The sequence below is a fragment of the Coregonus clupeaformis genome, chromosome 20 (assembly GCF_020615455.1).
Source record: "Coregonus clupeaformis isolate EN_2021a chromosome 20, ASM2061545v1, whole genome shotgun sequence".
NCBI classification, from domain to species: Eukaryota; Metazoa; Chordata; class Actinopteri; order Salmoniformes; family Salmonidae; genus Coregonus; species Coregonus clupeaformis.
Window position 1 is genome coordinate 36,621,974 of NC_059211.1, and position 21,227 is coordinate 36,643,200.

Sequence of the window (21,227 nt, forward strand, 5' to 3'; positions counted from 1 at the left end):
ACGCCCTCTTCAGCAGACCATCTCACCCAGATCATACTCATAATATTCAAGGCTATTATTGTTAATAAGATCCCGATGTTTGCCTCTTCTATTAAAAAAAATTATGATTTTTAAAGTTCAGGTTTATTTCTTATGACCTTGGTGTGCATTTATAGACGGCTACTGTTTCCATAGTGATTAAATAAGGCTATTATTACTGTTGTTGTTCTGTCGCCATCCATTTCCAGTAGACAACATCCTCTCTTTAAGCTTAGCTAGCTTGAGGTTGAATCCTTATCAACGTCACTCTGTTCAAAACAGTGGTTTAAAAAGATAATGCCACTGTTTGACCGGGGGTCTTTTTCCTGCACCTGGAGAAAGGCTATACAACAAGAATGGCTTACAGCCTTTTAGCATATCCTTGATGTAAATTCAACAGGAAAGAGTCAAAAGACAAGCCAGTAAGCATTAAGCAATATAAGAGAATAGAAGTACCTCTCAGGTAAGTGAGCTAAAGTCAAATCAATCAAGCATTGCATAAACACATTGGTTACAGCTGTAGTTTGCAGTAGCCTTAACCTTGAAGTTTGCAGTGGTCTAAAAAAAAAACCACAATTTTACTCCCCCAAAAAATGTTTTACCCTTGTACTTTACCGTTTTTATTCTTGGGATATCGCTTTTCAACAGGAAAAGTTCAAAAATCGCTGGAGGACATCTTTAATTAATCTAAGTTTACACTTAAAACAGAAGGCCGGTGGAAAATGTGACACGGTTAAGTATTTATTTCAAATGTTTTAAGGTTGTTTATAATAAGAAATGAATTTGAAAAAACAAAAACAAAGAAACGGTATACTGGCAGTTGAACAGATAAAGGTGCCAAATGAACGAGCGCAACACTCGGAACAAAGTGAACGGGAAGATGACATGAGATATCAAAAAGTGGCTTAGGGGGGGGGTCTTGTATAATCATGCATCCCAAATGACACCCTATTCCCTCTGTAGTGCACTACTTTAGACCCAGGGCCCATAGTGCAGTGGTGAACAGTAGTGCACTACATAGGGAATAGGGTGTTATTTGGGGAAACAGACACAATGTTGTGATGAAGGCACTAACAAGCCTCTGATGTTTTTCTCTTCTTAGTGTAGCTCTCTCCCTAACGAGCTTGACCCCGTTACCAAAAACATTCTTAGGCATTAAACATGTGACTAGACGTTCCCGATTTGCTCTTTTCCCCATGGGAACCAACACTTCCATGTCTGTAGATCTCTAAGGTGTATGCAACATGGTGGGCGATTTACCACTGCGTATAGCTAACCAGACCCTTCTGATCTGCAAACATTAAAGGGTTAGGGCCAAGGGAGAGGGGTAGACAGCAATTTGGGACTGGCTGGGGTAAGTCTGTTATTTCTGGTAAACCTTGTATCAGCACACGTTGAGTCACAGCAACATACTGCTGCTGCATTCTAAACCTCGGGCTAAAAACGTGTTAATTATCCAGACAATCCCAACAAACTGATGAATGACACACATTTAGGATGTGCGGTGATTAACATGTGAGGGACATCAGTCGATAAAAACAGTATGGAGATTTATCTTATAAAATCTGATAAATGTTTTCTCTGTGGGCTACAAATTACTAGATGTTAATGTTACAGACAACCAAAAGGTACAATGCTCAGAGAAGTCTTCCCAACCATTTGGTCCAGTACTTCAGAGAAGTCTTCCCAACCATTTGGTCCAGTACTTCAGATGTCTTCCCAACCATTTGGTCCAGTACTTCAGAGAAGTCTTCCCAACCATTTGGTCCAGTACTTCAGAGAAGTCTTCCCAACCATTTGGTCCAGTACTTCAGAGAAGTCTTCCCAACCATTTGGTCCAGTACTTCAGAGAAGTCTTCCCAACCATTTGGTCCAGTACTTCAGATGTCTTCCCAACCATTTGGTCCAGTACTTCAGATGTCTTCCCAACCAGTTGGTCCAGTACATCATATATATGTCTTCCCAACCATTTGTTCCAGTACTTCAGAGAAGTCTTCCCAACCATTTGGTCCAGTGCATCAGATATGTAGTGTGTAAATACACTATGTACTGTAGATATATTTTCCCTTTCCTCTCATGTGTTCAGTCTGTAAACCGTTAACAATGGATCTGGCTAAATATATACACACAATGTAGATGAACGACATCCCTTAAAACACACAGTACTAGCAGCATCCCACTGAGCTGAAGCCACTCTCGACAGCAGATATGTTTAGTGAGTAACCTTTCCCCCTTGTTAGTACCGTATCTCCCTTTCACAGTCACCCAGTTTAGGCATGAGCCAGCAATCTGTCCTTCTGACTCTTTGATCTGAAGTTATGTACTACAGATCAAAACATACTCCCGTTTTCTTTTTCTTTTGAATTGACCTTCTCATATGTTCTTTTATAAAAAATAAAAATAAACGTAAAAAAGACTCAAAAGCTTTTGCTGGACGTCTTCCGATGTGGTTGTGGTTAGTTAAAGGGGGTTTTATTGACCTCTGACCTGCGTGTCTATAGGGGCCCTGATAAATCCGCCATGCTGGATCTGGTTTCAATAACCTGTAGAAATGACCAGCTACAGAGAAGTACAGGACACAAAGTTGGATCTGGCTTAAATAACCTGTAGAAGTGACCAGCTACAGAGAAGTACAGGACACAAAGTTGGATCTGGCTTAAATAACCTGTAGAAGTGACCAGCTACAGAGAAGTACAGGACACAAAGTTGGATCTGAGACCTGTTCAAACATCTTGTAGAAGTCAACAGCTACAGTGAAGAACAAGGAACCAATGAAACCAGCACAGTATTTCCCTATTCCCCCGTTACAGTACAGCTACACAGTAGGTTCCCATCCACACAGGTCAGACGCTGACAACCAGAGCAGAGTTCATCCAAATGACTGTTTACGATGGCATTCTGCAACGTGTGTGTAACAGGGTGAATATTGGTGCAGCTCTGCCATCTGAACTAACACAGACAGTAGAGTATATGACCTCATCAACATCCCCCCTGGCCTGATATTAACCCAGACCTCATCAACATCCCCCCTGGCCTGATATTAGCCCAGACCTCATCAACATCCCCCTGGCCTGATATTAGCCCAGACCTCATCAACATCCCCCTGGCCTGATATTAACCCAGACCTCATCAACATCCCCCCTGGCCTGATATTAACCCAGACCTCATCAACATCCCCCTGGCCTGATATTAGCCCAGACCTCATCAACATCCCCCTGGCCTGATATTAGCCCAGACCTCATCAACATCCCCCTGGCCTGATATTAGCCCAGACCTCATCAACATCCCCCCTGGCCTGATATTAACCCAGACCTCATCAACATCCCCCCCTGGCCTGATATTAGCCCAGACCTCATCAACATCCCCCTGGCCTGATATTAACCCAGACCTCATCAACATCCCCCCTGGCCTGATATTAACCCAGACCTCATCAACATCCCCCTGGCCTGATATTAACCCAGACCTCATCAACATCCCCCTGGCCTGATATTAACCCAGACCTCATCAACATCCCCCCTGGCCTGATATTAACCCAGACCTCATCAACATCCCCCTGGCCTGATATTAACCCAGACCTCATCAACATCCCCCCTGGCCTGATATTAACCCAGACCTCATCAACATCCCCCTGGCCTGATATTAGCCCAGACCTCATCAACATCCCCCCTGGCCTGATATTAGCCCAGACCTCATCAACATCCCCCTGGCCTGATATTAGCCCAGACCTCATCAACATCCCCCCTGGCCTGATATTAGCCCAGACCTCATCAACATCCCCCTGGCCTGATATTAGCCCAGTTCCAGCCTAGTTCCCTTTGGGGTAGATTTTCTCGTAGAAGAAGTTCTGGGCCAGCAGGTAGAGTTCCCCGTCCTTCTCCCGGACGGCGTGGGCCCGGACAAACTGGAACTGCTCCAGGGCAAACTCATAGAACTCGTTCTCCATCTTCCAGATGTCCGACTGCTGCAGCTTGGCGATGGACTCCTTGGTGGGTGGCTTCTTCTCTGTGGTCTTCCGCAGGTGGGACTTCTTACCTGGGAACACACGGGGACAAGAGAGGATCAAGTTAGGGTCTAGCTATCTGACAGACTAGTCTTACCTGGGAACACACGGGGACAAGAGAGGATCAAGTTAGGGTTTATGGAGTATCTGGCAACAGATGTGTGCGGCTTCTACAACTGGCTAAACACATTTACGGTCTTTCCAACAGGCTACTCCTTCACTTAGCCTGCCCAAGTGAAGGAGAGGGATGTTTTCACCAAAATAGTACGTTAGTCTGCCCAAGTGAACTAAATACTCGGTTAGTCTGCCCAAGTGTACTAAATAGTAGGTTAGTCTGCCCAAGTGTACTAAATACTCGGTTAGTCTGCCCAAGTGAACTAAATACTTGGTTAGTCTGCCCAAGTGTACTAAATAGTAGGTTAGTCTGCCCAAGTGTACTAAATACTTGGTTAGTCTGCCCAAGTGTACTAAATAGTAGGTTAGTCTGCCCAAGTGTACTAAATAGTAGGTTAGTCTGCCCAAGTGTACTAAATAGTAGGTTAGTCTGCCCAAGTGTACTAAATACTCGGTTAGTCTGCCCAAGTGAACAAAATACTTGGTTCGTCTGCCCAAGTGTACTAAATAGTAGGTTAGTCTGCCCAAGTGTACTAAATACTCGGTTAGTCTGCCCAAGTGTACTAAATACTCGGTTAGTCTGCCCAAGTGTACTAAATGCTGTTACCAGGAAAATAGCAGAGTGGGGCTGCAGACCAGGGTCTGTCAGGAGGAGCGTGTCAGGACGGACGTGGTGCCACGGAGAGAAGGCAAGAACACTAAGGGTCAGGGTTTAGCTGCTGAGGTTAAGTGAGACGAACCAGGATACATTATGTGCCAGTACAGTACCTGTTTTGTAGAGGTCTGTGGCACCCTTGAAGAAGCGCGGTAGGGCTGCCTCCAGCATCATGATAAAGTCCTCCAGCTCCTCTGTCACCCCTACTAGCAGATATTCATTCAGCAGGTTGTACTTGGCCTGCTCCAGGGCCCACCTGCTACCCACGTTCCTATTGTACACACACACAACACATAGTTCACACTGTATCATTACATTTAGAATACTCATTTAATGGGATATCTGTGGTTTACACGCCGTTTAATGACAACAGATGACCTAATCATTACGTCATCAAATGTGTTCTGATTAGTAACACAGTGACTAAACTAGTCCAAAGACCCCTAAGCCCCAGCCGGTGCAATGGGGATGAGTGGGTCTGAGTGTTGGCAGCCACGTTGGCACCCACCAGAACTGGCAGCCACGTTGGTACGCACCAGCACTGGCAGCCACGTTGGTACCCACCAGAACTGGCAGCCACGTTGGTAACCACCAGAACTGGCAGCCACGTTGGTACCCACCAGAACTGGCAGCCACGTTGGCACCCACCAGAACTGGCAGCCACGTTGGTACGCACCAGCACTGGCAGCCACGTTGGTACCCACCAGAACTGGCAGCCACGTTGGTAACCACCAGAACTGGCAGCCACGTTGGTACCCACCAGAACTGGCAGCCACGTTGGTACCCACCAGAACTGGCAGCCACGTTGGTAACCACCAGAACTGGCAGCCACGTTGGTACCCACCAGAACTGGCAGCCACGTTGGTACCCACCAGCACTGGCAGCCACGTTGGTACCCACCAGCACTCTGAGTAGTGTCCGCAGAAGAATGGGATCTGGAGCCACAGCTTCTCAGGGGCACAGTCAGAACCCCCTGCTGACACACATTCATCAAAGGTCTGAAACATACAGAGAGAGAGAGACAGAGAGAGAGAGAGAGAGAGAGAGAGAGAGACAGAGACAGAGAGACAGAGAGAGAGAGAGACAGAGAGAGAGAGAGAGAGGAGAGAGAGAGACAGAGACAGAGAGACAGAGAGAGAGAGAGACAGAGAGAGAGAGAGACAGAGAGAGAGAGAGAGAGGAGAGAGAGAGACAGAGACAGAGAGACAGAGAGACAGAGAGACAGAGAGAGAGAGACAAAGACAGAGAGAGAGAGAGAGAGAGAGACAGAGACAGAGACAAAGACAGAGAGAGAGAGAGAGAGAGAGAGAGAGAGAGAGAGAGAGAGAGCAGAGAGAGAGAGAGAGAGGAGAGAGAGAGACAGAGACAGAGAGAGAGAGAGAGAGGAGAGAGAGAGACAGAGACAGAGAGACAGAGAGAGAGAGAGACAGAGAGAGAGAGAGACAGAGAGAGAGAGAGAGAGGAGAGAGAGAGACAGAGACAGAGAGACAGAGAGACAGAGAGACAGAGAGAGAGAGACAAAGACAGAGAGAGAGAGAGAGAGAGAGAGAGAGAGAGACAGAGACAGAGACAGAGACAGAGAGAGAGAGAGAGAGAGAGAGAGAGAGAGAGAGAGAGAGAGAGAGAGAGAGAGAGAGAGAGAGAGAGAGAGAGAGAGAGAGAGAGAGAGAGACAGAGAGAGAGAGACAGAGAGAGAGAGAGAGGAGAGAGAGAGACAGAGACAGAGAGACAGAGAGACAGAGAGAGAGAGACAAAGACAGAGAGAGAGAGAGAGAGAGAGAGAGAGAGAGAGACAGAGACAGAGACAGAGACAGAGAGAGAGAGAGAGAGAGAGACAAGAGAGAGAGAGAGAGAGAGAGAGAGAGAGAGAGAGAGAGAGAGAGAGAGAGAGAGAGAGAGAGAGAGAGAGAGAGAGAGAGAGAGAGAGAGAGAGAGAGAGAGAGAGAGAGAGAGAGAGAGAGAGAGACAGAGAGACAGAGAGAGAGAGAGAGACAGAGAGAGAGAGAGAGAGAGGAGAGAGAGAGACAGAGACAGAGAGACAGAGAGAGAGAGAGACAGAGAGAGAGAGAGACAGAGAGAGAGAGAGAGAGGAGAGAGAGAGACAGAGACAGAGAGACAGAGAGACAGAGAGACAGAGAGAGAGAGACAAAGACAGAGAGAGAGAGAGAGAGAGAGAGAGAGAGAGAGAGAGAGAGAGAGAGAGAGGAGAGAGAGAGACAGAGACAGAGAGACAGAGAGAGAGAGAGACAGAGAGAGAGAGAGAGAGGAGAGAGAGAGAGACAGAGACAGAGAGACAGAGAGAGAGAGAGAGAGAGAGAGAGAGAGAGAGAGAGAGAGAGAGAGAGAGAGAGAGAGAGAGAGAGAGAGAGAGAGAGAGAGAGAGAGAGAGAGAGAGAGAGGGAGAGAGAGACAGAGAGAGAGAGACAGAGAGAGAGAGAGAGAGAGAGAGAGAGACAGAGACAGAGAGACAGAGAGACAGAGAGACAGAGAGAGAGAGACAAAGACAGAGAGAGAGAGAGAGAGAGAGACAGAGACAGAGACAAAGACAGAGAGAGAGAGAGAGAGAGAGAGAGAGAGAGAGAGAGAGAGAGAGAGAGAGAGAGAGAGAGAGAGAGAGAGAGAGAGAGAGAGACACACACACAAGCATGTCAGAAATAAGAGCTACACAGACACTCACTAGGTTCATAAGAAATCTTAAAAACACCATAGAAAACAAGTATCTTATATGTATGGAACAATACCTTTTTGTCGCCTTGTTTTCTCCGTCGAAGACCAGGCCTGTAGTCATCTCCAAACCTCAGGAAGTAGTAGTATGATACAAGGCGTTCTATAGGGTCCCGGACCACGTTGATGTAAACAGGTTTACCTCTCACCCCATACCTAATCAGAGGGCAAAATAGTTAGGATATTACCAGTACCTAATCACAATAGTTAGGATATTACCAGTACCTAATCACAATAGTTAGGATATTACCAGTACCTAATCACAATAGTTAGGATATTACCAGTACCTAATCACAATAGTTAGGATATTACCTGTACCTAATCACAATAGTTAGGATATTACCTGTACCTAATCACAATAGTTAGGAATATACCTAATCACAATAATTAGGAATAGACACCACCGGTCAAAAGTTTGGACACACCAACTCATTCAAGTGTTTTTCTTTATTTTTACTATTTTCTACATTGTAGAATAGTAGTGAAAACATCAAAACTATGAAATAACACATATGGAATCATGTAGTAACCAAAAAAGTGTTAAACAAATCAAAATATATTATATGTTTGAGATTCTTCAAATAGCCACCCTTTGCCTTGATGACAGCTTTGCACACTCTTGGCATTCTCTCAACCAGCTTCATGAGGTAGTCACCTGGAATGCATTTCAATTAACAGGTGTGCCTTCTTAAAAGTTAATTTGTGGAATTTCTTTCATTCTTAATGCGTTTGAGCCAATCAGTTGTGTTGTGACAAGGTAGGGTTGGTATACAGAAGATAGCCCTATTTGGTAAAACACCAAGTCCATATTATGGCAAGAACTGCTCAAATAAGCAAAGAGAAACGACAGTCCATCATTACTTTAAGACATGAATGTCAGTCAATACGGAACATTTCAAGAACTTTGAACGTTTATTCAAGTGCAGTCGCAAAAACCATCAAGCGCTATGATGAAACTGGCTCTCATGAGGACTGCCACAGGAATGGAAGACCCAGAGTTACCTCTGCTGCAGAGGATAAGTTCATTAGAGTTACCAGCCTCAGAAATTGCACCCCAAATAAATGCTTCACAGAGTTCATGTAACAGACACATCTCAACATCAACTGTTCAGAGGGGACTGTGTGAATCAGGCCATTGTCAAATTGCTGCAAAGAAACCACTACTAAAGGGCACCAATAGGAAGAAGAGACTTGCTTGGGCCAAGAAACATGAGCAATGGACATTATACCGGTGGAAATGTGTCCTTTGGTCTGGAGTCCAAATTGGAGATTTCTGGTTCCAACCACTGTGTCTTCGTGAGACGCAGTGTGGGTGAACGGATGATCTCCACATGTGTATTTCCCACCGTAAAGCATGGAGGAGGATGGTGTGGGGGTGCTTTGCTGGTGACACTGTCTGTGATTTATTTAGAATTCAAGGCACACTTAACCAGCATGGCTACCACAGCATTCTGCAGCGATATGCCATCCCATCTGGTTTGGGCTTAGTGGGACTATCATTTGTTTTTCAACAGGACAATGACCCAAAACACACCTCCAGGCTGTGTACGGGCTATTTGACCAAGTAGGAGAGTGATGGAGTGCTGCATCAGATGACCTGGCCTCCACAATCCCCCGACCTCAACCAAATTGAGATGGTTTGGGATGAGTCGGACCGCAGAGTGAAGGAAAAGCAGCCAACAAGGGCTCAGCATATGTGGGAACTCCTTCAAGACTGTTGGAAAAGCATTCCAGGTGAAGCTGGTTGAGAGGATGCCAAGAGTGTGCAAAGCTGTCATCAAGGCAAAGGGTGGCTATTTGAAGAATCTCAAATATAAAATATATACTCTGTTTGGTTACTACATGATTCCATATGTGTTATTTCATAGTTTTGATGTCTTCACTATTATTCTACAATGTAGAAAATAGTAAAAATAAAGAAAATCCCTTGAATGAGTAGTATACCTGTACCTCATCACAATAGATAGAAGTATACCTCATCACAATAGTTAGAAGTGAACTGCTAAAAGAGTAGCTGAACTTCTTTGGCGCTTTTGATTCACGCTCAACACATTTAACAAATACAGGACTAGTTCCACTTTCAGCCACAAGGTGGCAGCAGCCGTATGAGAAAATAAAGAGCAAAGATATCACACAGTAGGAGAAGTATACAAGTATAGCAGTAAAATCAAATAAGTAAATTAATAAATACTAAACCACCAATTCTAAAAGCCAAGACCTTCTTTCATGTGTCACATAAAATGTGTTCGTTACTCATCTGGATATAATTTAAGTAATGAAGATTGTGGAGGGTTTTACTTGGAGAAGTCGACGAAGGCCACATGTCCGTGGTAGAATCCAGGCTTCATCTCTCTCCAGGACGTCACGTTACGGACAAAACGCACCTGGAAGCACAATCAGAGTCCTCATCACACAAGCGGATTAGTTTGTCATCTAAGTCTATGCATGTCTGATACAGACAGACAGACAGACTTCTAACAACTCCCCTCTTGTCCCCATTACTTATCCCCTCCTTCCTTCCTCTTCTTCTGTAAACTGAAAAGTTTTGTTAAACGGTTCCCATTTTACTATTCCTTATTTTGGCGTAACTCTCTTACGCAAAGAGATACGTCTAAAAGAATTTGGATTGATGTTCAAATCAACACTACAGTCCCTTCTGGCCACGAGTTTCTCTCATCTCTGCAGGTGACACTTTAACAATGCTCAGATTCTCCCACCCACGTCGTATTGTCTGCACAGGGAAGAGACTGCAGTGAGAACAGACAGGTTATTACCTTGGCAGAGCAGAGGAGCAGACAGAAATAACACTATCCCGGCTCTAGCCAGAGGCTCCAAGGCACCTCTCTCTCTCTCTCTCTCTCTCTCTCTCTCTCTCTCTCTCTCTCTCTCTGTGTTTTTCTCAACAGCAGTCACAGTGACAGTCTGTAATATACACGCACAGCCAGAAGCAGACCAAACCCGTCAGGGCTATCAGAACACACCCAGACTAAACCCGTCAGGGCTATCAGAACACACCCAGACCAAACCCGTCAGGGCTATCAGAACACACCCGTCAGGGCTATCAGAACACACCCGTCAGGGCTATCAGAACACACCCAGACTAAACCCGTCAGGGCTATCAGAACACACCCAGACTAAACCCATCAGGGTTATCAAGATCAGACTAAACACTTCAGGGCTATCAGAACACAACCACACTGTTTGTCTGACCAGGGGCTTGATGAGGCAATACCAGGGTCAATATATGCAGGAGGGCTAAAAGAGACTAAGATCAGATTATATATTATTTATTATTATTTGTGTGCAGGTTTCCCCCAAATCCTCAAACTAGTACTGTAGTGACTCCTAGCAATTATCTTTTTGAAATGTTTTCAAAGACATTTGTGAAGTGCATGATGGGATTCAAACTGAAGGATCCTTCCTTTCCCTCCAAATCATGCTGACATCATTCTACTACATGCTACTCCTGTTTAATACTCCTGTTTAATACTAAATGCTTGTGGATGCTTCTTGTGGAGGATTCTTTATAGAGGGCAGGTCTTAGCTACGTCCCCACCTGGTCTTGTAGGGACATGACAGGATTGTTCTTGGTGGTGTTGATGTGCAACACGTGGAAGTGGTTCTTCCCACAGAGATCGTAGGCGATGTTGGTGAACGATGTGCTGCCCGTCTTGGGTACCCTGTTATATATGATGACCACGTCCTCTGCCAGCGGGCGTGTCCCGTACGCCATCTTGGGTGTGGCGTCGCTCCACCTCCATCACCTCGTGTCTGGCGATGGTGCGCTCTGCAGGAGGGAGACGCAGGGGAAATTCAGATTCACACACTCAGAAAAGCTTTATTGTGCCAACATTAGGCAATTTAGTTAGCAATACAATGAACTGGTTTCACAATACAAAAAAAAAGGGGGCTTCTGGGGGATAAATGATGAAGGCAGTGTGTGTACTGCTGGATAGACTGGAGTGCCACAGGGTACCAGCAGAGGGAGCCTCAGGACATGTACACAATTGCTTTCCATCTTCTATGACGAGTGCCTCCAGATAACCAGGCTAGTCAATTATTTGGGCCAGTGTTTTCGCTGAAGGTGTGACAGAGGGTGATAGAGAGGGTGAAGGACGGGCTTGTTTCAACGACGACAACACAGGCAGGACGATTCACACGTTCCGCTGGTGGCTAGACCCTGTACAAACTGACAGTGTAATTACACAAAGCTGGTAATTGACCCATCCTTCCTCTACAGTAGATGGATGCCCACTTGTGCATAAAATAACCAGGTTCCATTATTGATCACAGCTTCCCAAGGCACCACACATCAACCCGAGAGCCTCCTGCAAGTGAAGCTTGTTTCTCTGTTAAGAGCCTTCTAAGACCAAAAATGTCTCCAGCATACTGTAGCAGAGGGATAGTTGTTTCAGTTCACACCACAGCTGTCTAAGACCTGAGGGTCTATATGCTATCTGTATCTCTAGCTCAGTCTGAGCTCAGAAAAACTGCTGCATCAAAATTCTCTCTCTCTCTCACACACACACACACACACACACACACACACACACTAAGTGAGAACACACTGGGTAATGAATACACAGCAGAAGGCTCAGAAGTTCAGAAACCACTGGATCAAAAGAGCTGCTGCTGTCTACGGGCCTGTGGAGGGCAGACAGACTAAGTCCCCAGGCACCGTTCAGGCTCCACTCAGCTCCTGCCTCCCACTCTGCTTGTTTGCATACTCACTGATGCACTCTACTCTCTACACTCCACTCTCTACACTCCACTCCACGCACTCCACTCTCTACACTGTACTCCACTCTCTACACTGTACTCCACTCTCTACACTGTACTCCACTCTCTACACTGTACTCCACTCTCTACACTGCACTCCACTCTCTACACTGTACTCCACTCTCTACACTGTACTCCACTCTCTACACTGTACTCCACTCTCTACACTGTACTCCACTCTCTACACTCCACTCCACTCTCTACACTGTACTCCACTCTCTACACTCCACTCCACTCTCTACACTGTACTCCACTCTCTACACTCCACCCACTACTCTACACTCCACTCCACTCTCTACACTGTACTCCACTCTCTACACTGTACTCCACTCTCTACACTGTACTCCACTCTCTACACTGTACTCCACTCTCTACACTGTAATCCACTCTCTACACTGTACTCCACTCTCTACACTCCACTCCACTCTCTACACTCCACTCCACTCTCTACACTGTACTCCACTCTCTACACTCCACTCCACTCTCTACACTGTACTCCACTCTCTACACTCCACTCCACTCTCTACACTGTACTCCACTCTCTACACTGTACTCCACTCTCTACACTGCACTCCACTCTCTACACTGTACCACTCCACTCTCTACACTGTACTCCACTCTCTACACTCCACTCCACTCTCTACACTGCACTCCACTCTCTACACTGCACTCCACTCTCTACACTCCACTCCACTCTCTACACTGTACTCCACTCTCTACACTGTACTCCACTCTCTACACTGTACTCCACTCTCTACACTGTACTCCACTCTCTACACTCCACTCCACTCTCTACACTGTACTCCACTCTCTACACTGTACTCCACTCTCTACACTGTACTCCACTCTCTACACTGTACTCCACTCTCTACACTGTACTCCACTCTCTACACTGTACTCCACTCTCTACACTGTACTCCACTCTCTACACTGTACTCCACTCTCTACACTGTACTCCACTCTCTACACTCCACTCCACTCTCTACACTCCATCTCTACACTGTACTCCACTCTCTACACTGTACTCCACTCTCTACACTGTACTCCACTCTCTACACTGTACTCCACTCTCTACACTCCACTCCACTCTCTACACTCCACTCTCTACACTGCACTCCACTCTCTACACTCCACTCCACTCTCTACACTGTACTCCACTCTCTACACTGCACTCCACTCTCTACACTGTACTCCACTCTCTACACTGCACTCCACTCTCTACACTGTACTCCACTCTCTACACTCCACTCCACTCTCTACACTGTACTCCACTCCACTCTCTACACTGTACTCCACTCTCTACACTGCACTCCACTCTCTACACTGTACTCCACTCTCTACACTGTACTCCACTCTCTACACTGTACTCCACTCTCTACACTGTACTCCACTCTCTCTCTACACTGTACTCCCTCCACTCTCTACACTGTACTCCACTCTCTACACTGCACTCCACTCTCTACACTGTACTCCACTCTCTACACTGTACTCCACTCTCTACACTGTACTCCACTCCACTCTCTACACTGTACTCCACTCTCTACACTGCACTCCACTCTCTACACTGTACTCCACTCTCTACACTGTACTCCACTCTCTACACTGTACTCCACTCCACTCTCTACACTGTACTCCACTCTCTACACTGCACTCCACTCTCTACACTGTACTCCACTCTCTACACTGTACTCCACTCTCTACACTGCACTCCACTCTCTACACTCCACTCCACTCTCTACACTGCACTCCACTCTCTACACTGTACTCCACTCTCTACACTGTACTCCACTCTCTACACTGTACTCCACTCTCTACACTGTACTCCACTCCACTCTCTACACTGTACTCCACTCCACTCTCTACACTGTACTCCACTCTCTACACTGCACTCCACTCTCTACACTGTACTCCACTCTCTACACTGTACTCCACTCTCTACACTGTACTCCACTCCACTCTCTACACTGTACTCCACTCTCTACACTGCACTCCACTCTCTACACTGTACTCCACTCTCTACACTGTACTCCACTCTCTACACTGTACTCCACTCCACTCTCTACACTGTACTCCACTCTCTACACTGCACTCCACTCTCTACACTGTACTCCACTCTCTACACTGTACTCCACTCTCTACACTGCACTCCACTCTCTACACTCCACTCCACTCTCTACACTGCACTCCACTCTCTACACTGCACTCCACTCTCTACACTGTACTCCACTCTCTACACTGTACTCCACTCTCTACACTGTACTCCACTCTCTACACTGCACTCCACTCTCTACACTGTACTCCACTCTCTACACTGTACTCCACTCTCTACACTGTACTCCACTCTCTACACTGTACTCCACTCTCTACACTATACTCCACTCTCTACACTGTACTCCACTCTCTACACTGTACTCCACTCTCTACACTCCACTCCACTCTCTACACTCCACTCCACTCTCTACACTGTACTCCACTCCACTCTCTACACTGTACTCCACTCTCTACACTATACTCCACTCTCTACACTCCACTCCACTCTCTACACTGTACTCCACTCTCTACACTGCACTCCACTCTCTACACTCCACTCTCTACACTGTACTCCACTCTCTACACTGCACTCCACTCTCTACACTCCACTCTCTACACTGTACTCCACTCTCTACACTGTACTCCACTCTCTACACTGTACTCCACTCTCTACACTCCACTCCACTCTCTACACTGCACTCCACTCTCTACACTGTACTCCACTCTCTACACTGTACTCCACTCTCTACACTCCACTCTCTACACTGCACTCCACTCTCTACACTCCACTGCGCTCTCTACACACCACTCTCTGCACTACACTATGCACTGCACTTACTGCAGGCAGGCATGTTCTCTGAAAATGAAAATCAAAAAGGAGGGAGTGGGGGGTGGTCGTGAGGCTCATCAGGCCAGCGAGCCGAGCACCGCACATCTTCACTCGTTAGCATGGCTTAATTATCTAAAACAACCTGCTCCTTCGCAACGCACAAACCCGTTTCCAGGTGATTAAGCCTTTGATGATAACATTGAGGAGAGGAGGCATAATTACAAGTGAAGTTTGTTTCTATTGTCACAGTCTGATGGGAGTTAATTACAGGTATGGCCTTGTCACTGTGTGTGTGTGTGTGTGTGTGTGTGTTTGGGGTGCTTCTGTCGCTGCTGCTGTCTCAGAGGACAGGCATTCTGCTGGCATCCTGCTGGCATCCTGCTCTCTGCTGGCATCCTGCTCTCTGCTGGCGGGCCTGCTCTCTGCTGGCGGGCATGCTCCTGGCATCCTGCTCCCTGCTGGTGGGCCTGTCTGGGTCATTTCACCAATTCAGTGCCTTTTGAGAAGTGTAACTTGGTCTAATTTTAACATGTTCAACTTCATAAAAATATGATTTCCCATCTCAAAAGGTTAAATAAATAAAATACTATAGTAAGTGCCTATTAAGTGCCAAATAAAGTAACAGGGTTGACCGTAACAGGGTTGACAATTTCTCCTTAAATCAGTCATAAATCCCCTTGTGACAGGGGGAATGGAAGCTTGTTGTGTGCAACAGGGAGTGGCAATTGAATGCAAGCTCCAACAACAACAAAAATGAAATTGTTAAAACATTTCTAGCCTGTCTATCCATGGGTAACAGGGTTGACGTGTTATGCTCGACTCGCTCAGTTTTCCACCACAAAACACCAGAAAATGGCCAAAAAGAGTAGAACCAGATCACCTGCTGATTTGACCATTAGATGTTCAATGATTCTTTAGAAAAAAATATGAATAAAATGAAGTGTCACCATATTAAAGTGGTGTTCAGTTCACGTAACAGGGTTGACCTTAAAATGAGGGACAGACGTAAATGAATCACTAAATCACATGAAATAAATTATAATCTTCAGAAATGACTTTGTCAAAGCAACAAAATAACTAGGGCTTTACAATGACTGAAAACCTGCAGACATTTTGGGATGGAGTGGGCTAAAATCTTCCTAGACGTGATACAGGGTTGACAGAGGGACGTGAAAATTCTGAATTTTGGCAATTTAGCAAGCATTTATTCATATAAAAAATCTGATTTATTGAATTCTCCATGTGGTCTATATTAAAAGGGCACTTCATTTAATATAACAGGCTTTTACAATTCTATATTGGTGCAATTTATATTTAAATTATCAAAGGCATTCTTGGTGAAACGACCCATCTGTTGTACAACCAACATTGTTCCAGAAGACTAACACCAGTGTTCCAGGAGACTAGCACCAGAGTTCCAGGAGACTAGCACCAGAGTTCCAGGAGACTAGCACCAGAGTTCCAGGAGACAAACACCATAGTTCCAGGAGACAAACACCAGTGTTCCAGAAGACTAACACCAGTGTTCCAGGAGAGTAGCACCAGTGTTCCAGGAGACTAACACCAGTGTTCCAGGAGACAAACACCAGTGTTCCAGGAGAGTAGCACCAGTGTTCCAGGAGACTAACACCAGTGTTCCAGGAGACAAACACCAGTGTTCCAGGAGAGTAGCACCAGTGTTCCAGGAGACTAACACCAGTGTTCCAGGAGACAAACACCAGTGTTCCAGGAGACAAACACCAGTGTTCCAGGAGACAAACACCAGAGTTCCAGGAGACAAACACCAGAGTTCCAGAAGACTAGCACCAGAGTTCCAGGAGACTAGCACCAGAGTTCCAGGAGACTAGCACCAGTGTTCCAGGAGAGTAGCACCAGTGTTCCAGGAGAGTAGCACCAGTGTTCCAGGAGAGTAGCACTAGTGTTCCAGGAGACAAACACCAGTGTTCCAGGAGACAAACACCAGAGTTCCAGGAGACTAACACCAGAGTTCCAGAAGACAAAACACCAGAGTTCCAGGAGACAAAACACCAGAGTTCCAGGAGACAAACACCCGTGATGAATCTACTTAGGTGTGAGAGCTGCTTTGGAATATAGTCTCTCAGTCTCCACTCTCCCTTATCTAGGCTGAGACACCAGACTTGCATGCTGTTCTCAAAGTCCAAAGTAAATCAATAAAGTAGCAAAGCATTCCAGGATCAGGAGTGGGGTATTTCCGACACTGAGAACAGATGGGAAGGAAGGAACACTGCTTTTACTGTGGCAGTAATGGAGAGGAATCCCGGTTAAACCAGTCTGAACTCTTAAGTGAAGCCAAATAATAGAGACTGTATCATGTCGTGCAGATCAGTACAACATACTCCAAGAACAGTAGGTATTAGAGAAGCTTCTCCTCAACCGTTCTGAACCCTGTATGTAGACCGTGACAACAAGGCAAGCCATCTCAGGCCTACCTAGAGTGGAGCAAACGCACCTAGCCTGACAAACGCCTGACACTGTTATACGATCACCTATTCCAGAGATGGGTCACTATCATATTGCTATATCATCTCATCTCAGCAGCACCTGTCCCAAATCGCACCCTATGGCCTCCGGTCAAAAATAGTCTACTATATAGGAAATAGGGTGTCATTTGGACTGCAGCCCAGAGTGATGGCCACACCGTCTGGCACTGTCACAGTCAGTCAGCTCCCTGTTGTGGAGTCCAGCTATCGATCCGCCTCTTTTTGATTTATTTAAGTTCAAAAAAGGTCAACCTTAGCCACAACGCTGAGCTATAGAACAGCATTTCAATGTGGATACATTTCTCTAGCTATTTGCACATGCAGTATTGTACTTGCAAGTACAGAACAAGTCTCCATCATCAAAAGTCAAGCCTATATTATCCTGTTTTAAAATCGCTCTCAAGGAAAACATCAACATGTACAAGGGAGAAAACATAACAGCGACATCTGTCTGACACTAGCCCAAAGGGAGCAATTCTTATACTCTGCCTGGCCCTTAGTCACCACGCTGCATAACTCATGTTTCTGTCCTTAGGTTAACTGTGAGCAGAGAGCGGCACACATAACCCAAAACATTCCAGTGTCTTCAACGTTGCTGACGGAAGACTATCAGTGTTTCCTCTGCAGTAAAGTTACAGAATCTAGAGTTATGGACTGCATCTCAAATGGCACCCAGGGAGGGAGGGAGGGAGGGAGGGAGGGAGGACAAGAGAGGCAGTCCCCTTCTTATAGTGTTCCAGTCAGCCTCGGTGAAATATGAAGTCAACCAATTAGGTGTGTTTATTCAAGAGGCCTGCGCTACACTTGATCCTGATTAAAACAACAATCGACCGACCGGGAGTAGAAGTCTGTGTCAGCAGATATGCAGAGAAATGATACAAATCAAATTTGGAGCCGAGCCGTGCTACTCCCTTATCAAGAATAAAGAAGTAGCGAGCAGTGATCTATTGCAGATGAGCTCATAGAATAGCCTCCACTTGCCTACTCCTTACACTTCAATGCTAACAAAAGGCAAACATTTGAGTTTCAAGGAAATCTGGACCATTCAAAAATATCATTAAAACAAGCTCTAAAACATACATCTGTGCCGAAGAGAAAGAGAGAGAGGCAGAGAGAGAGGCGAGAGAGAGAGGCAGAGAGAGAGAGAGGAGAGGCGAGAGAGAGAGAGAGAGAGGAGAGGCATAGAGAGAGAGGCAGAGAGAGAGAGAGAGGCAGAGAGAGAGAGAGGAGAGGCAGAGAGAGAGGAGAGGCAGAGAGAGAGAGAGGAGAGGCAGAGAGAGAGAGAGGAGAGGCAGAGAGAGAGAGGCAGAGAGAGAGAGAGAAAGAGAAAGGCAGAGGCAGAGAGAGAGAGGCAGAGAGAGAGAGAGGAGAGGCATAGAGAGAGAGAGAGAGGAGAGGCAGAGAGAGAGAGGAGAGGCAGAGAGAGAGAGAGAGATAGAGGAGAGGCATAGAGAGAGAGGAGAGGCAGAGAGAGAGAGAGAGAGAGAGAGAGGGAGAGGAGAGGCAGAGAGAGAGAGGGGGAGAGAGAGAGAGAGAGGAGAGGCAGAGAGAGAGAGGGGGAGAGAGAGAGAGAGAGGAGAGGCAGAGAGAGAGAGAGAGAGAGGAGAGGCAGAGAGAGAGAGAGGAGAGGCAGAGAGAGAGAGAGAGAGAGAGAAGAGGCAGAGAGAGAGAGAGGAGAGGAGAGGCAGAGAGAGAGAGGAGAGGCAGAGAGAGAGAGAGAGAGAGAGAGAGGAGAGGCAGAGAGAGAGAGAGAGAGAGGGGAGAGGCAGAGAGAGAGAGAGAGGAGAGGCAGAGAGAGAGAGAGAGAGAGAGAGAGAGAGAGAGAGAGATAGGAGAGGAGAGGCAGAGAGAGAGTTATTTTGGAACTTCTGAGTGTAATGTTTACTGTTAATATTTATTGTTTATTTCACTTTTGTTTACTATCTACTTCACTTGCCGTGGCAATGTTAACATATGTTTCCCATACCAATAAAGCCCTTAAATTGAATTGAATTGAGAGAGGAGAGGCAGAGAGAGAGGCAGGCAGAGAGAGAGGCAGGCAGAGAGAGAGGCAGAGAGAGAGAGAGAGAAAACGTTACCATATTCTATGCTAAGTTCAACCGATTTATGGGTATAAACATCCCCGTGGACCACCTATCGACCTACTCTTGACTTCCACAGTGGAGAATGTAAGGAGACAAACAAGACCAGTCATCATCAGGAAGAGATGAAAGACTGAGCAGGAAGGACAAGTAGCTTCCTCTCTCCCTCTCTGCATGAGCAGTTTGATGCTGCCCTGAACCGTGTCTTTTAATGGCCTCCATGGGATGTCAGATAAAAGGTACCCTCTACCCGGAAATACCCGACCTGTGTCGCTCTCTGGTTGCGTCCAAAATGGCACAATGACACATGTTTAGTTGTTTTGGCTCTGTACGCCAGCACTTTGGATTTGAAATGATACAATGACTATGAGGTTAAAGTGCAGACTGTCAGCTTTAATTTGAGGGTATTTTCAAATCATATCGGGTGAACCATTTTGAAATTACAGCACGTTTTGTACATAGTCCACCCCCCATTTTAGGGGACCAAAAGTATTGGGACAAATCCACTTATGTGTATTAAAGTAGTCAAAAGTTTAATATTTTGGTCCCATATTCCTAGCATGCAATGATTACATCAAGCTTGTATCATTTCAAATCCAAAGTGCTGGAGTACAGAGCCAAAACAACAACACATTTGTCACTGTCCCAATACTGTTGTAGCGCGCTGTTGTGCACTACTTTTAACAGAGCCTTACGTTTGGGACACACCCTCTATCCCTCTACCACAGGACACAAGGGGATAAGCACACAGCATTCTGGGAGGAGGTGGACAGGCAACGATGAACAAACGGCTACAATCGCTTGGTCCTTTTGATTGACCCAGTGACTGGTGAACACAGTGACTGTAAAGTTGTTTTGGGACAGAGCACAGCTGCTTTAGGAAAATGGAAAACTTCAGGACTAACTGCATTTGGGACATATTTATTGGTTTATTCAGACATACCTTAAATTTGTTTGGTTCCATGGAGATGTACTTTAGCGCTTTCTATTAAGTTAATGTTTCTAGAGCTGGTCAGCGGTCACAATTCACCAGACAAACCCGACATGTCAGCAAGGTGAATTTAGGACAAATTCTGACAAGATTTTGATCCAATGGTTTGGGACAAATGCCATGTTAGTCCCAAACCTGGAGCTGCTGCACATTGGGACGTCACCCGTTCACCCTGCTGTCATCTAGCCACCTGTCCCCATCACTCAGCATGACCTAATCCAGGAGTCCCCAACTAGATTCAGCCGCGGGATGATTTTCTCTTGGAGTGGGTGGTCGGGGGGCGGGGGGGGAACATAATAATAAATAATTTGATGCAAGAAGCTCAAACAAGATACTGTATTTGACAAAAATATAATAATTTCTAACCTTGATTACATTGGTACACGATCACATCTCTATGAGTGGAAATACATTTCCTATATTACAATTATATTTACCTGAATTCCTAGTGATTTTACATTATTTTATGATCAAAAAGTTTAACAAAACAAACCCCCCCCCCCC

At 46.0% G+C, this 21,227-nt stretch overlaps 1 protein-coding gene across 1 annotated transcript in view; it reads right to left on the reverse strand.

Moving 5' to 3' along the window:
- Positions 1–3,348: 3,348 nt before the first annotated feature.
- LOC121534154 (heparan sulfate 2-O-sulfotransferase 1) overlaps positions 3,349–21,227 on the reverse strand; it is a 70,801-nt gene continuing 52,922 nt past the window's right edge. The window contains 7 exon segments of the mRNA XM_041840670.2: positions 3,349–4,050; positions 4,901–5,058; positions 5,688–5,785; positions 7,529–7,667; positions 9,810–9,895; positions 11,068–11,233; positions 11,235–11,298. Of these exon segments, the coding sequence (XP_041696604.2) occupies positions 3,824–4,050; positions 4,901–5,058; positions 5,688–5,785; positions 7,529–7,667; positions 9,810–9,895; positions 11,068–11,233; positions 11,235–11,298 (938 nt within the window). The 3' untranslated portion in view covers positions 3,349–3,823.